This window comes from Sinocyclocheilus grahami, unplaced genomic scaffold (genome assembly GCF_001515645.1).
Source record: "Sinocyclocheilus grahami isolate Dianchi unplaced genomic scaffold, SAMN03320097.WGS_v1.1 scaffold67.1, whole genome shotgun sequence".
NCBI lineage: Eukaryota > Metazoa > Chordata > Actinopteri > Cypriniformes > Cyprinidae > Sinocyclocheilus > Sinocyclocheilus grahami.
The window spans coordinates 1614748-1629881 of record NW_015505246.1 but is presented as its reverse complement, the minus strand read 5'-3'; the positions used below and the strand labels follow the sequence as shown (position 1 = coordinate 1629881).

General features: G+C 39.3%; 1 protein-coding gene across 1 annotated transcript in view; it reads left to right on the top strand.

Moving 5' to 3' along the window:
• The window catches only part of herc2 (HECT and RLD domain containing E3 ubiquitin protein ligase 2), a 70519-nt gene that overhangs the window by 25656 nt on the left and 29729 nt on the right, over positions 1–15134 (top strand). Inside the window, exons 21-46 of the mRNA XM_016272094.1 lie at positions 636–814; positions 947–1131; positions 1219–1383; positions 1579–1764; positions 2019–2189; positions 2273–2376; positions 2469–2619; positions 2769–2983; positions 3125–3257; positions 3397–3524; positions 3715–3910; positions 3996–4126; positions 4701–4877; positions 4994–5130; positions 5290–5441; positions 6094–6285; positions 7008–7195; positions 9239–9431; positions 9554–9736; positions 9833–10017; positions 10172–10319; positions 10424–10620; positions 10761–10991; positions 11724–11862; positions 12020–12166; positions 12529–12671. Coding sequence (XP_016127580.1) covers positions 636–814; positions 947–1131; positions 1219–1383; positions 1579–1764; positions 2019–2189; positions 2273–2376; positions 2469–2619; positions 2769–2983; positions 3125–3257; positions 3397–3524; positions 3715–3910; positions 3996–4126; positions 4701–4877; positions 4994–5130; positions 5290–5441; positions 6094–6285; positions 7008–7195; positions 9239–9431; positions 9554–9736; positions 9833–10017; positions 10172–10319; positions 10424–10620; positions 10761–10991; positions 11724–11862; positions 12020–12166; positions 12529–12671 — 4356 coding nt within the window. The remainder of the gene's footprint in view (positions 1–635; positions 815–946; positions 1132–1218; positions 1384–1578; positions 1765–2018; positions 2190–2272; positions 2377–2468; positions 2620–2768; positions 2984–3124; positions 3258–3396; positions 3525–3714; positions 3911–3995; positions 4127–4700; positions 4878–4993; positions 5131–5289; positions 5442–6093; positions 6286–7007; positions 7196–9238; positions 9432–9553; positions 9737–9832; positions 10018–10171; positions 10320–10423; positions 10621–10760; positions 10992–11723; positions 11863–12019; positions 12167–12528; positions 12672–15134) is intronic.

Sequence of the window (15134 nt, the reverse complement as noted above, 5' to 3'; positions counted from 1 at the left end):
ATAAGGGGCTTTCCCTACTATTAATACTTAGACAATTTACACTGCACACGTCTGCGTTGCAGTGTGGCTCTGATACGGCCACTGAAGCTGATTACGGCCACTCAATGCTTGTGTTTATGTTTTTATACAGTCTATGGTTTATTCCAGCTGCGCCACGCACGTTTCTGAAGCGGCTCTCTGTACTGCTACGGTAAAGATACACACATAAGCCTCCTTTGAATAAATATAGCCAAAATCCGTCAAAATCCCACCAAAATCCGACTTATCGCGAGAGGCAAAAGGTTACGTTTTAGCCGCATAACATTGGTTAATGAAACGCTGTCATTTCGCAATGCTTTGTCAACATTCAGAAAATATCCCAAAAGTTTTGCGCAAATCTGTAATGGAAACGCGCCTAGTGTGACATGATCATCATGTACAGTCTGACAAGTACAATCCTAAAGGACTTTTAAAAAAATTGCACAGTGTGAGCCCGGCTTAATGTGTTATCTGTAAATCGTTTTGATTTTAGTTTAGTTTGGTGTTTTTTTTAATTTTGGTTTTATTTATTTTTTTTTTTTCTTAGTTTAGTTTTGTTTGGGTTTTGGTTGTTTTGACATTCCAGTTAACTACTTTCTCTCCGTTTCTTCTATTAGGATATCGAGGCTAAAAAAGAGGCACAGAAAGAGAAGGAAATCGATGAGCAGGAAGCCAGTGCCTCCTCTCTGCATCGCTCTCGCACCACACTGGACAAAGACCTGATCAACACCGGCATCTATGAGTCAACAAACAAGCAGAGCCTTCCATTGGTCCAGCTGGTCCAACAGCTGCTCAGGTACTGCAGTGATTCACTTTTCAATGCATGAAACATTTGGAATCTTAAAGAGGGTTTTAGCAAAAGTAACACTCTTAATCAACTGAACTTCATAGCCTTTAGTAACACTCTTCCTTGTGTTTTATTCTGTAGAAACATTGCTTCACAGACTATAGCTCGTCTTAAGGATGTGGCACGACGAATCTCAAACTGCCAAGACACGGAGCAGGTCAGCAAGGAGCGCTCGGCCTCTCTGGACCTACTGCTGCGCTTTCAGAGGCTGCTGGTCTGCAAGCTGTATGTGGGGGTCAGTGGCACTGTGGGTGTGGGAGGATACAGTAAGTAGAAGAACTTAATTTTTCAGGGATTTTGTTAAGGAAGCCACCGTTTGAGCGTTCAGTCAAGAGTATCTCTTATTGTCACAGCTTTGAGTCACTCCGAGATTCTGGGAGTGGGGTCTCTTTTGAAGAAGTACATGGCTTTGCTGTGCACACACATTGGAGATATTCTTCCTGTGGCCACCAGCATCGCCCTCAACACTCATCGTCACTTTGCAGAGGTGGCACGTGTCCTTGAGGGAGATCTCACAGGTAAAAATGCCATGTTACTATATAAAATTCACCAAATTTAAATTATAGCTTCAGGATGATTCTAGCATTGAGGGAATAAATTCATCTAAAAATTATAATTCTGTTTATTTAAATTCAGAAAATTACTTATTTTTTACTTCTGAAGTATCTGAAGGCATTTTCAATTGCAAAGCATCCTGTTTCTTCATTCTCCAGGTGTTTTGCTACCAGAGTTGATTGTCTCCATCGTGCTACTGCTGACCCGTGATGCTGGCCTGATGCAGGAGACCGGATCCATTCCTCTCCTTGCTGCTCTTCTGGAGCACGTGGACCGCTTTAACCATCTCTCCCCTGGTATGGAGAGAGATGATAATGAGGATCTCGCCTGGCCTGGACTCATGGGTATGTGACCGATTAATCCACACACTTCCTTCATAACCAAGACTGTCTGATTGCTTAATGGAGTAATGCTTTAATCCAGTATGAATATATTTATGTATTTAAAAAAAAAAAAAAAAAGCTCTAATAGTGTAATTGTGATAAAATCAAAACTTGACATGTAAAGGATACAATATTTAGTTTACTAAAGATAATTGAAAGCAGAAAAGTGCAGTGGAGTAAATGAAGAGCAGTGAAGCACAATTCTTTGTTTGCAGGATTCTTTTTAAATGGGTCAAGCTCAAAGAACAATGAGGAAGTATCGCTTATCCGCAAAGCTGACCTGGAGAATCATAACAAAGATGGCGGTTTCTGGACTGTCATTGAAGGGAAGGTCTATGACATTAAAGATTTCCAGACTCAAACTTTAACTGGGAACAGCATCCTCGGTATAACAACATTACTAAAATGACTAAAACCTTTTACTTTGTTTTCAAATAAAAAAAATATTGACTTCTGTTTCCCCTCACAGCCCAGTTTGCTGGAGAAGACCCTGTAGTAGCTTTAGAGGCCGCTCTCCAGGTTGAAAACACCAGGGAGTTCATGCAAGCTTTCTGTGTGGGACAATACATGGAGGTCTGTGTGTCTTTGTATTATAGATTCTAACTGCTTTATTCTCAAAATGTTTGGACTTCATGTTTCTTCTTTTTTTGGCTGTCTTTCTCTAGCCCAACCAGGAAATGGTGACAACTCCTGACCTGAGCAGTCTGTCCTCACCTCTTATAGATGCTGAGAGGAACCTTGGTCTGCTACTGGGGCTACATGCTTCATATCTGGCTATGAGCACCCCTCTCTCCCGCATAGAATTAGAATGTGCCAGTGAGTCTATTTATTTAGCTTCTAATATTGCAAACGTTTCAGTGGTATATCAAAAAATCAATACAAGAATAAAAAAAAATCCAAGAAACATTTAAAATAATAATAAAAAAATACAAAAAGTGAATCACCTTTAATCTTGTACCTTCCAGAATGGCTCCAGTCGTCGATTTTCTTTGGTGGTCTTCAGACGAGTCAGATCCACTATAATTATAATGAGGAGAAGGATGAGGACCACTGCAGCTCTCCTGGGACCACCACACCAGACAAAGCCAAACTCTACTGCCGCAGAATCACCCTGAGTGATCATGCCCAGCCCTTCCTGCAGGCCATCGCTGACAACAACACCCAGGACCACACTGTGAAGGTCATACACAGAGATAGACTATCACTTATTTGTCTCTTTATTTAGTATAATTTATTATGCAGCCCATTTCCTAATATTTGACTGTCAAATTGATTATTACAGATCATGTATAATTGTTGGATTCTTTCTTATTTGCTGCAGGACTTTCTATGCCAAATCGAGCGGTGCTGTAAACAGTACCATCTCATCACTCCCATCACTTTTCCGCCAGAACATCCTGTAGAGGAAGTGGGCCGCCTGCTGCTCTGCTGCCTTCTCAAGCACCAGGACCTTGGTAACTTAAAAAGTGCTTGTTTTATTGAATGATGTTGGCTTCCCTGTATTTTTGATTTCTGAAATCCTGCTCTGTGAACTAGCCAAAAACTCTAAACAGAATTGTCAATGTTACTGTTAATTTCTGTTTTCTTATACAGGTCATGTCGCCCTCTCACTTGTTAATCAGTATGCTTTGGGTGTGGACCAGGGGAAACAGAGGTCCCTCCCTAAATCTGTGATTGATGTGTGTCGAATGGTGTACCAGGCCAAGTGTTCTTTGATAAAAGTGAGCTAAATAATGGGAATATTCTTGATGCAGCTCAAGCTGTCATATTTGTGATGAAATGTAAATTAGTAATTACAAACACTTTAGCTTTACATTTTAATACATGGTTATGCCAGGTGTAAATGGGGTTGGAGTGTAATGATGATTTCTTTGACCCCCTCCTCTCTGATCTTTCCCCCATCTGCTACAGACGCACCAGGAGCAAGGCCGCTCTTATAAGGAGGTGTGCGCCCTAGTGATCGAGAGGCTGCGTTTCCTGTTTAATGAGCTCCGGCCTGCTGTCAGTAATGACCTGTCCATTGTGTCCAAACTGAAGCTGCTGAGCTCTCAGCCTCGCTGGAAAAGGGTGACGCAGAAACTAATCAGAGACCGCCGCAAAAAGAGAGGTGACAAGTCTAACAGTTCATTTAAATGTTCAGTGTAAAAGGATGTTCAATTTATAATTATAGCATGTTTTGCTTATTCTCTCAGTGCTTAAGAAGTCAGAGTCAGCTGATTTGGAGGAGGGTAAGATGGAGGGGGAAGGGACCAACGAGGAGCTGCCTGCTCCAATCAGTCCCGCCCCTGTGGACAAGAAGCAAACCACTGTCAAATCCCCAAAGGTTTGCTGTTCTCAATTTACCTTCAGTATTTTCTCTCTCTCTCATATATATATATATATATATATATATTGAATTATGCATATCTCCATAAGATCTGATGAGACTATCACAGCTGTGGTGTGTGTCTATAAATAACTCTTGCATGTCTGGCTCTGACATCTTGATGTTAATCTGCATGTGTTACAGCTACAGGACAGTTCCTTTCAAAGTTGCTTTAAATACCTTCCCCTGCAACAGCATCTTTTTCAGTTGAAATTACTGCTTGATTTGGGGATTTACTTATGTGTTCTTTGTTTCATAGTATTTATGCTTTGTTCACTTTTTCTTTTTGTTTGGCATACATTTGTTGTCATTACTAGTTTGTTTATTTAATTGTTTTACTTTTTGTAACTAATTTACTTACTAGTTACTTATTTATTAACATTTAATGAGTTGTTTTGACTTAATAGGGTCTCTTTGCGTTAATAAATTTGACATGTCTTTATTGTGGAGCTTTTCTTTATAATTATTCAATTTGAATTAAAGCATGTCATGTAATTCCTTCTATTAAAATTTTTTCTCCTTTATCTTGTAGCAGGATAAGTGGCAGCCTCTACTTAACACCATAGGCAGTGTTCAGAAGTACCGCTGGTTAAAGCATAGCGTTCAGGGCTCCTTCTCTCAGTCCAGCCTCATGAGCGCCATCGTTGAGTTTGCTCTGAAAGAGGAACCGCTGGATGTGGAGAAGATGAGGAAGTGCCTTCTTAAACAGGTAGTTAAAACGAAGTTCAACCACCCCCATCTGTTTTGTCTAAAAAGGTAGTTCTGAACATAAAATTGACCTGTAAATGACAGTATTTAACTCCTAACAATAACACTTGTGTACAGTTGGAGCGAGCTGAGGTCCGGCTGGAGGGTATAGACACTATGTTGAAGCTGGCATCCAAAAACTTCCTCCTGCCTTCTGTACAGTACGCCATGCTCTGTGGTTGGCAGAGAGTCATACCTGAAGGGACCAATGTTGGGCAAGTTTAAAGATATAAACAATCTTCAAGCAGGACGTTTGTTTTTCATGTTCTGTTTTTAGTAGATTATTTTGTGTTTTGCAGCATATTTTAGTATGGCAGTTCAACAGTATCTTGCCTTGGTTTGTATTTACATTCATATCTGTTTTTCCCTGATAGAGAGCCCCTGGCTGACTGCCTAAAGGATGTAGATCTCATTCCTCCATTTAACCGCATGTTGCTGGAGGTGACTTTCGGTAAGCTCTATGCCTGGGCCATCCAGAATGTCCGCAACATCTTGTTGGAGGCCAGCGTCAAGTTCAAGGAGCTGGGTATGTGTGAAGTAATTACAATGATTATAAAACACATTTAATTAATGTATTAATGTACACTACCCCTTCATAAGTTTGGGGTCAGTAAGATTGTTTTAATTTGTTTGAAAGAAGCCTGTTGTGCTCACAAAGGCCGCATTTATTTGATAGAAAATACAGTAAAAAAAAAAATAATAATAATATTGTGAAATATTATTACAATTTAAAATAACTAGTTTCTAGCAAAATATATTTTAAAATGTAAATTATTGCTGTGGTGGCAACACTGAATTTTCAGCATCCATTTCCCCAGTCTTTAGTTTTACATGATCCTTCAAAATCATTCGTACTGATTTGGTGCTCAGTTAACTTTTTTTTATTATCATCAATGCTGAGAACAGTTTTGCTGCTTAGTATGTTTGTGGAAATTGATACAATTCTTTTAAGATTTATTGAAAAGAAAGTTAAAAAAAAGCGGCATTTACTTGAAATATGGATCTTCTGTCACCTTATAAATGTGTAGTCTCTCACTTTTTATCTATATAATGCATCCTTTCTGAATAATAATAATTTCAAAAATATTTTATTAAAAATAATAAAAAAATCATACTGTCCCCAACTATTTGAATGGTATGGTATTTAGTATTACTGAATGTTGTTTCCTCTCCTCCAGGTGTGCAGCCAGTGCCTTTGCAGACCATCACTAATGAGAACCCAGCAGGCCCCAGTTTGGGTACCATTCCTCAGGCACGCTTCCTGCTGGCCATGCTCCACATGCTCACTCTCAAACATGGAGCCAACAGCCTCAGTCTCCTGCTGAACTCTGGCATCCTCGCCCTCACCCAGAGTGTTCTTCGACTCATTGGTCAGGACCTTCTCTCAACTTGTTTTTTTCTTAAATCAGATGGGTTTTATTTTATAGAACCAGTTGTATACTGTCAGATTAAATACAGGCTCTCATACTAGGTTGTTCGAAAACACATTATTTTTCAAAAATCTCCAGTCTGGCATGAACGGCTCGAATAGTTTCTGTATCAAATGAAGGCCCGCCTTCTGAAATACGAAATGTGCTGTGATTGGTTAGCTGGGCCAATGTTTGTTGGGATTGGCAGCACTCAGGCGCCTGGTCGGGAAATGTCATGCCCCTTACCATAGCCGCCTGCCAGCTTCAGTGTAAATATTGCGTTAAAGTCACGATTTAAACGCAATTTAAACCTGGATGATTGTAACCACTCTAAGTTAGTCTGCCTTGTGAAAACTAGCGCTTCTCCGACATAGTGATAACACTCGTTGCCTTCTCTAGTGCAGCTCAACCAGGTCTCGTCCCATTTGGCGATCTTTGTGATATCACAAATCCCAGAAAATATGCGTTGTAGTCCAAACGAGTCGTTCGTTGTAGTTTTTGAAAAGTGATTTCTGTTAAATAAAATATCTCCTTTTGAATTGGACTTTGAGCTTTGTAACTTTGCAGATGTTTTTTATGCTCAAACAGCAACATTACAGACTAACTAAAGTTGAAAAAGTGAAAAAGCATAATAGGGCCCCTTTAATGTTTTTTTCTGAATATGTCGGCATTGCATTGCACAGGTCCCAGCTCTGATAGCAGTGAAGAGGAGCTGAGCTCTGTAGCTCACGAAGGCTCGGCTACAGTTCTCGAGGAGTCCAGGAAGGAGACGGCCCCAACCCCTCTCCCTGCCTCTGGCCCGGAGTTGGCAGCTATGATGAAGATTGGCACTAGGGTGATGAGAGGACCTGACTGGAAATGGGGAGATCAGGCACGTTAAAGCTGATGTGTTTGCCTTGTTATCTACACTTGCAATGCAGTGTTCATATAAGTGTGCACAAATTAGGGGTGTGCGATTATATATCGTCTACGATAATATTGTAATTGTTGTTTTAACAATGTGTGCGTTTTGACATTATCAAGTATTTTGCAAAAACCATTCAAAATACCCCTACAGAGTACACTAAACTAGTGCGAGTGCTCATTTAGAGTGCGTTCTTTCATTGCATGATTCATTCTATTAAAATGCATTTAGAATGATCACAAATTCAAGACATGGGGGCAAAAATGTATATATTTATACCACTTCATATAGTTTCACACGAAGAGTGACGTTTTTTTTCTCTCCAAAAATTACCATGATTACAAATGTGATAATGATTTCTTACAACAGTTCAATAAACAAGAAATTAAGATACTTATGTTTTAGACACCATATTTCCTGTTTTTGTGCTATTTAGACAACAAAAATAATTCCAAACAAATTGCCAAAGCACTGTTTTGCGTCTCTGAGCAACATGACCGTGTTTCACTCCTGAATGAATCAACCGTTTAAATGATTCGGTTCAATCGCAATGACTCGCTTATTGACAGTGACTTGCTGCCACCTACTGGCGGTTTTAATTAGTGGTCGACCGATATTGTTTTTTTGACAGCCGATGCCGATATCTTGGAAAGCAGGGTGGCCGATGGCCGATATAAAGTTGATATAATTGTATTTATTTTATTTAATATTTAAGAAATTTTAAATCATTTGAAAATGGATTTAAAAAATAAATGTGTAAAATAAACATGCTTATACTTTAAATGACAAAGTATTTTTCACAAATATACTTAATAAAAATATAATTAAAAAGGAAGTAAACATTGTTACCAACAGGGCACTCACTCAGTATTCTGGGAAGTTTATGTGCATTGGGAATCACATTTTTTCAAATAAAGCCAAGGTAACACTCATTTTACATGCAGCACACAGTGAAAATGACATGAATATGATATTGGGCAAAAGCATGAAGCACAGCATTATTTGAAATCACGAGTTTAAAATGTCTCCAGTGAAGCTGAACTCTCCTCCTGTCCGTATTCAATTCGCACGGACCGACCGACACGCAGAGTACACGCGATCGTGCAGGATACAAATGCACACTTCATAAGATCTCACAGCTGGATTCGACTAAGTTTGCAAGGTTTTTGAAATTAGATGTTAATTATTCATTCAAAGATTTGTTTAAATTATATAAATGCGTATTTGCTGAATGCTGACGGCAAACGAGAAAGTATTATAATGTTTGCCTTTCTATTACTAACAATATAAAAGCAATCGTTATAATACTTATTTGTATACATTTTATAACTTTGTTTAACAGTCCTATCTGATTATTAGACAGACTTCTGTCCTTGGACAGAACTGTTAACGATGACAGTGAGCAAGAGGGGAGAATGTGAGCACTGTGTGTTCAGGCTGCCGTTCTCAGCGCCATCAAAATAAAAGTCCTGCCACGAACGCATCTGCCAACCAGAAAAACTTATTGGCCGATGGCGATATTTGAAAAATGCCAAATATCGACGATTAGTTTTAATTTCACATTTAAAGTATCTTTAATTATTTAAATTTCAAATATCAGTATTCAACGTTTTCTGTTTAATATCAAAACATTATTTATGCATTTGTAATTGCAGGTTAAATGCATTCACGTCTTGCATTAAACAGTGTACATCTAAATGCCACTTCAGATGCAGCTTCTGTGTTTCCTCAGCCTTGCAAAGATAAATTTTATTGATACTGATATAATTTGCTTGGTAACAGCCCAAATGTCTTATTATTCTAATTCACTGATTAAATGTAAGAATCTGACTCCAAAGATAGCGGTCACTTAATGAAAAATGGCTTTATAAAGGTAAAAATTCCCATGAAATGTAAAAATCAGTTTTATCTTATTGGAAAGGATTCATTTCTATCAGTGTGAACTGACCACCCCTAGAACAAATGCATTGTCAGGTCAGTTTATTCAAGTTTCTGTTTGGTGTGTGTTAGGATGGACCACCACCAGGCATGGGCCGTGTGATTGGGGAGTTGGGAGAAGATGGCTGGATTCGTGTCCAGTGGGACACCAGCAGCACCAATTCCTACAGAATGGGCAAAGAGGGCAAGTATGACCTTAAACTGGCCGAGTCGCCACCTGCCACCCAACCGGCCACAGAAGACTCTGACACAGAGGACGACACAGGTTTGTGATGCACATGGCACTGTGTCATTCCAGAGAACAAAGCATTTACTACACAGTCTTGGTGCTTTATTGTATTTGTAATTGCCATGTTGATTTATACAACCTCTCCCTCTTTGTCTCAGAAGGGGAGGTGATGGAGAAGAGTGTTCACCCAACTGCAATCATGTTGACCAGTACAGTTAATCTGTTGAAGACACTGTCACTATCCTCTGGGATTCACGCTGAGGTGATGCAGGCTGACGCTATTAGCACTCTGTGCGGTCTACTCAGGATACTGGTGGAGAGTGGAGCCAATGACAAGACTGGTAACAGCCCAGAGTTTATTTGTAAAAAAAAAATTTTAATTTTGTAATATAGTGTTTAAATTATATTTGAACCATATTCCTCCCTTGCTTCTTTAGGTTGTTCATCTCACAAGCTGGTGTCTCTTGAGCAACACAGGAGCTGGTGCACACTGGGATTTATTCGCAGTATAGCTCTCATGCCCCAAATGTGCAGTACCCTGAGCTCCTCTGCATGGATCAGTCTGCTCATACGCATCGTGGAGGGCCACCAGTCCTTCACTGCAGTCACGCTACAGAGACAGGTGCCAACATTGCATCCTGGTTTCATTCTGACTGGATTTACCATGAGGAGATAGCTTTCCTTGGCTCATTACAGTAAAATTGTCATTCTAAAACCTTCATGAGTACCACAGGGTTAAAATGAGTGCATTGTCTTCTTTCCTCACTCCCTGGCAGATTCTTGCCCTGCGGCTTCTACAGGTTGTTTTACCCTCCTGGGATAAGACAGAGCGCTCGCAGGATATGACGTTTCTGGTGGAGAAACTCTTTGGGTTCCTCGGCAGCTTGCTCAGCACTTGTTCCTCAGATCTGCCCCTCCTCAGGGGTACTGTACATTTATTAACTCCTTTCTCACTGTGTGCTCTTTGTGAGGTAGTACAAATGCTGATAGCAGGATGCCACTTTAACATCTCGTTTTGTGCTTTACAGAAGGTTCGATGCGTAGGAGAAAGTCCCGCCCTCAAGCCTCTCTGACAGCAACTCACAGCAGTACCCTAGCAGAGGAAATTGTGGCCTTACTGCGTACACTTCACTCCCTTGGCCAATGGAATGGCCTTGTTAATGAATACATTAACTCCCAGCTCAGTGGTATCAGTGATGTCATGGCAGGCAGACGCACTGAAGCGGTACAAGTCCAATTTTGATGTTATTAGCCAACTAATATTATTGTTGTAAAATAATGGAAGTATTTTACTAAAGGTACCATATATTGGTTTTGAGCCCTGGTTAGATGATATGGAATTTTTCTACGTTGTGTTTCTGTCAGGTTGTGCTTGAAGACTACCTTCCCAATGCAGAAGCCCCGGTGGTGGGCAGTCTGATGGCAGTTTTGGCAGTCATCGGTGGTATAGATGACCGTCTGCGTTTGGGAGGACCTGTGGTTCATGAGGAATATGGGGAGGGCACTGTGACTCGCATTACACCTAAAGGACGAATCACTGTTCAGTTCCATGAGATGAGGAACTGCAAAGTCTGCCTGCTTAGTCAGCTCAAACCGGTACATATGCACCAACACACAGCATTGCTTCCCAAGTTGAGCATGTTGCATTGTGGGATACAGTATTCTACTCAGTATTTTCGGTTGTCTGTTGTATGTATACTACTGTTCAAACGTTTGGGTCAGTAAAAAAAAAAAAGAAAAGAGAAATGTATAGCTTTATTCAGCAAGGATGCATTTCTATTCAAAATAGCTGTTATTTTTAACGTTCTTTTAATCAAAGCATCCTTAAAAAATAATATTTCACAATACTTCTCTTTTTAATGTAATTCTGATTAAATAAATGCAGCCTTGTTGAGCATAAGATAACTATTTTCAAAAACGCTAAAGAAATCTTGTTGACCCCAAACTTTTAAATGGTTTTGTAAAATATAATGTGCAATATACATACATACATACAGTGCTATATACTGCAGATATATCAAGAGTAGTATATTTTTATGAACATAGCCATTGTTAGTCGTGGCTAGAAGGGATACAGCTAAAAGTTTTTAATAAGTTTTCTACCTATTCGATTTGTTTTATTTACGTCCACACACCTACTCTAACCCTAAACCTACCTCTTACAGTAATGCAAAAACAGTAATTATTGTTGTAGTGTGACAAATTACACTATATTGATGTGCATGTGCCCAGTAGACGCATCTGTATACCATCTAGCCTTAACCACCATTGTTTTTCTTCATGGTTGATATCGTTGTTTATTTTCTGTCTGTCTGGATATCTTTGCAGATTCATATGGTTCCATTCAGTGTTCAGAACCTGCCCTTCACTGAGCCTATGCTGACAGTGTGGGCCCAGTTAGTCAACTTGGCAGGAAGCAAGCTAGAGAAACAACGCATGACGAAATCCCTCAGCAGAGGACTTACGGGTACGCCACATGCAGCAATCACAAATCAAATGTCATTTTGATTATTTGATTGGGAAAAGAAATAGACTGTTCATGCAACCGTCCAAGCAAAAACATCTGTTCCACACTAATCTACGTATGATAATAAATATTCTGGTTTGTGTGTTTGTCATTGCAGCAGATCAGGTGGATGTGCATTTGTTGCGGTGTCAGCAGCTCAGACTGTACATCCTGAAGGCAGCGCGTGCTCTGCTCTCCCACCAGGACAAACTCCGACAGATCCTTTCTCAGCCAGCTGTCATAGACGTCAGCCCCAATCCTACAGGTGAGACCAGAATGTCACCCTTGTTCTCACTTCTAGTTTCAATCTGCATGTATTTTCGGATTCACTTATTTGCTCTTGTCTTTATCTCTGTGCGGTTATCTTTCAGTGCTGTGTTGTCAAAAGTATAATTTTCTCATAGCTCACACACCAAGCAGAAAATGCAGGAGTGATGAGGATTGATTATATCTGTTAACTGTTTATAATGCACTGGGAACGACTGAATCGTGTTCCGTTGTATCACATCACTACCCCCTGTTGGTCACATGTAGATTTTTATTATTATTATTATTTTGATGACTGCTTTTAAATATGGTGTCTTTTCTGACAATTTTGTTATGCTTATGTTATGATTTTGTGTTCAGAGGATCAGTGTGCGTCGTCTCCTGATGTGGGAGATTTGTCTCCTGAGGGTCCTCAGCCTCCCCTGATCCTCCTCCAGCAGCTGCTGTCAGCATCCACTCAACCATCCCCCATCAAAGCCATATTCCACCGCCAGGAGTTGGAGGTCAGAGACCGTATTTACACTACCTTAACATTTTATTTTACGTATGGCAAATTTAATGACTAACAATCCGGAACATTGACCCAAAAACTTAAATTATAGCTATAGCTGTAATTTTTGTTTTGTTATAATAAATATAATATAATAATATGTAATGTATGCAAATATCGCATACAAATTAGGGATGCACCGATGTATCGGCCGCCGATATTTATCGGCCGATTTTTTTAAAATTATTTGAAAGCCATCGGCATATCGGAAATAGCATGAAAAGGGCCGAGACGGATGGTTTATTAATTAACTGCATGGAGACAATGAGTTGCATGTCTGTTGCATAATCCAATGTTTTTCTCTGGGCAAAATAATTAAATATTTGCCAAAACAAAATAAAATCTGTACAAAATATTATTTGTCAGACAGCATAGTATGGCCTATGCAAATGTGACACTGACGCATCCAACCAGTGAAATGCCCACGCTCCACTGTAAATTCATCATAGGTAATGGTAAGTGGCAATGGCAATGCCCCGGAGTTAGTTTATCTGAGGATATGCCACAAACCGCCAATTAAGCATTAGGCCTACATTTAAGTGAAAATTATTGGCAGGTAATATGCAGCTTTTTGTGTGTTTGAAACCAGCAAAAATGGCAGGATCGTGTAGAACACGGATTCACACAAGTTCACATCATGCACCTGCAGATTTTCTGTGAACAGAGAAAATGGAATAAAACCATATAGACTACATAAAAAGGAATATATAGGTCTATACACTAAATATATTTAACTTAAATCATTAACAAAACAAAATAAATTGTACTGAGTTTGGATCATTGTAACATGCTCCGAAGTTCACAGAAAGGAAAGACGTTTTCTTTATTTTGCAAAAGCTTTACAGTTTTGAATCGCGTCAGCGACTCATATGCACATACAACATATTTTTGCTAATTTGACATCACAACCTAAAGATACATAAAAAGTTACACTGTTCAATTTAAATAGTCCGTAGTACATTCTGTGCCGTCCAGCGTAACCATGCCTCACTGTGCTGATGTCGAAAATGCGAGTGAAAAAACAAAGCCTATAGTTTACATAATAAATAATATTCTTTCTCAGCCAGCTGTCATAGACGTCAGCCCCAATCCTACAGGTGAGACCAGAATGTCACCCTTGTTCTCACTTCTAGTTTCAATCTGCATGTATTTTCGGATTCACTTATTTGCTCTTGTCTTTATCTCTGTGCGGTTATCTTTCAGTGCTGTGTTGTCAAAAGTATAATTTTCTCATAGCTCACACACCAAGCAGAAAATGCAGGAGTGATGAGGATTGATTATATCTGTTAACTGTTTATAATGCACTGGGAACGACTGAATCGTGTTCCGTTGTATCACATCACTACCCCCTGTTGGTCACATGTAGATTTTTATTATTATTATTATTTTGATGACTGCTTTTAAATATGGTGTCTTTTCTGACAATTTTGTTATGCTTATGTTATGATTTTGTGTTCAGAGGATCAGTGTGCGTCGTCTCCTGATGTGGGAGATTTGTCTCCTGAGGGTCCTCAGCCTCCCCTGATCCTCCTCCAGCAGCTGCTGTCAGCATCCACTCAACCATCCCCCATCAAAGCCATATTCCACCGCCAGGAGTTGGAGGTCAGAGACCGTATTTACACTACCTTAACATTTTATTCGAAAATGCGAGTGAAAAAACAAAGCCTATAGTTTACATAATAAATAATATTTTAGCATCCAGATACGTCTTGAATATGGAAACATTTGGATTCGTGCAGAATGAGAAAAGGTAGGCTTCAGTTTCGCTTTTAAATTAATTCGTTTTGGCTTACAACTTCCAAAGAGGATTTGTTGTGGAGAGAAGGGAACTAAAATAGCTTAATTTTGTTTGTAAATATTTTGCTTTATTTACCGGTGTTTTAGCCTACATTATTTCTGAATGATAATAATAAAATACTAATAATATATTAATAATAAAATGTGACATACAGCTAGTGCTGGGCGGTATGACCAAAAATGTATAGCACGGTATTTTTCAAAATTAAACTGGTTTCACGGTACATGACGTTTATTTATTTTTTTTCATGCATGACCGGGTGCTAACTGTTAACCATATTTTCTACTGATTGAGAGCGGAAATACTGCAGTATATTGACTTAGAATGCCCTATTTTACTGTCATGATGAGTGAATATTGTCAAAAAATACCACACTAAATAGTGACTAAGCACGACCCCTTTTAATACATGTTAACCAGGAGTCACTCTCATTTATAATCGCGGCATCGTCTGATAAAATCAACATGCATTTGGCTGTATTACTTTTTTGTCTCATGCAGCACACTGCCTGCATCTGAGTAAACTAAAAAAAACAACAAACAAAAAAGTGCATGTGATATTAACAGACGAACTACGCTCATATTTATAATTCCAAACAATCAGTAAGCGACAGGTGCT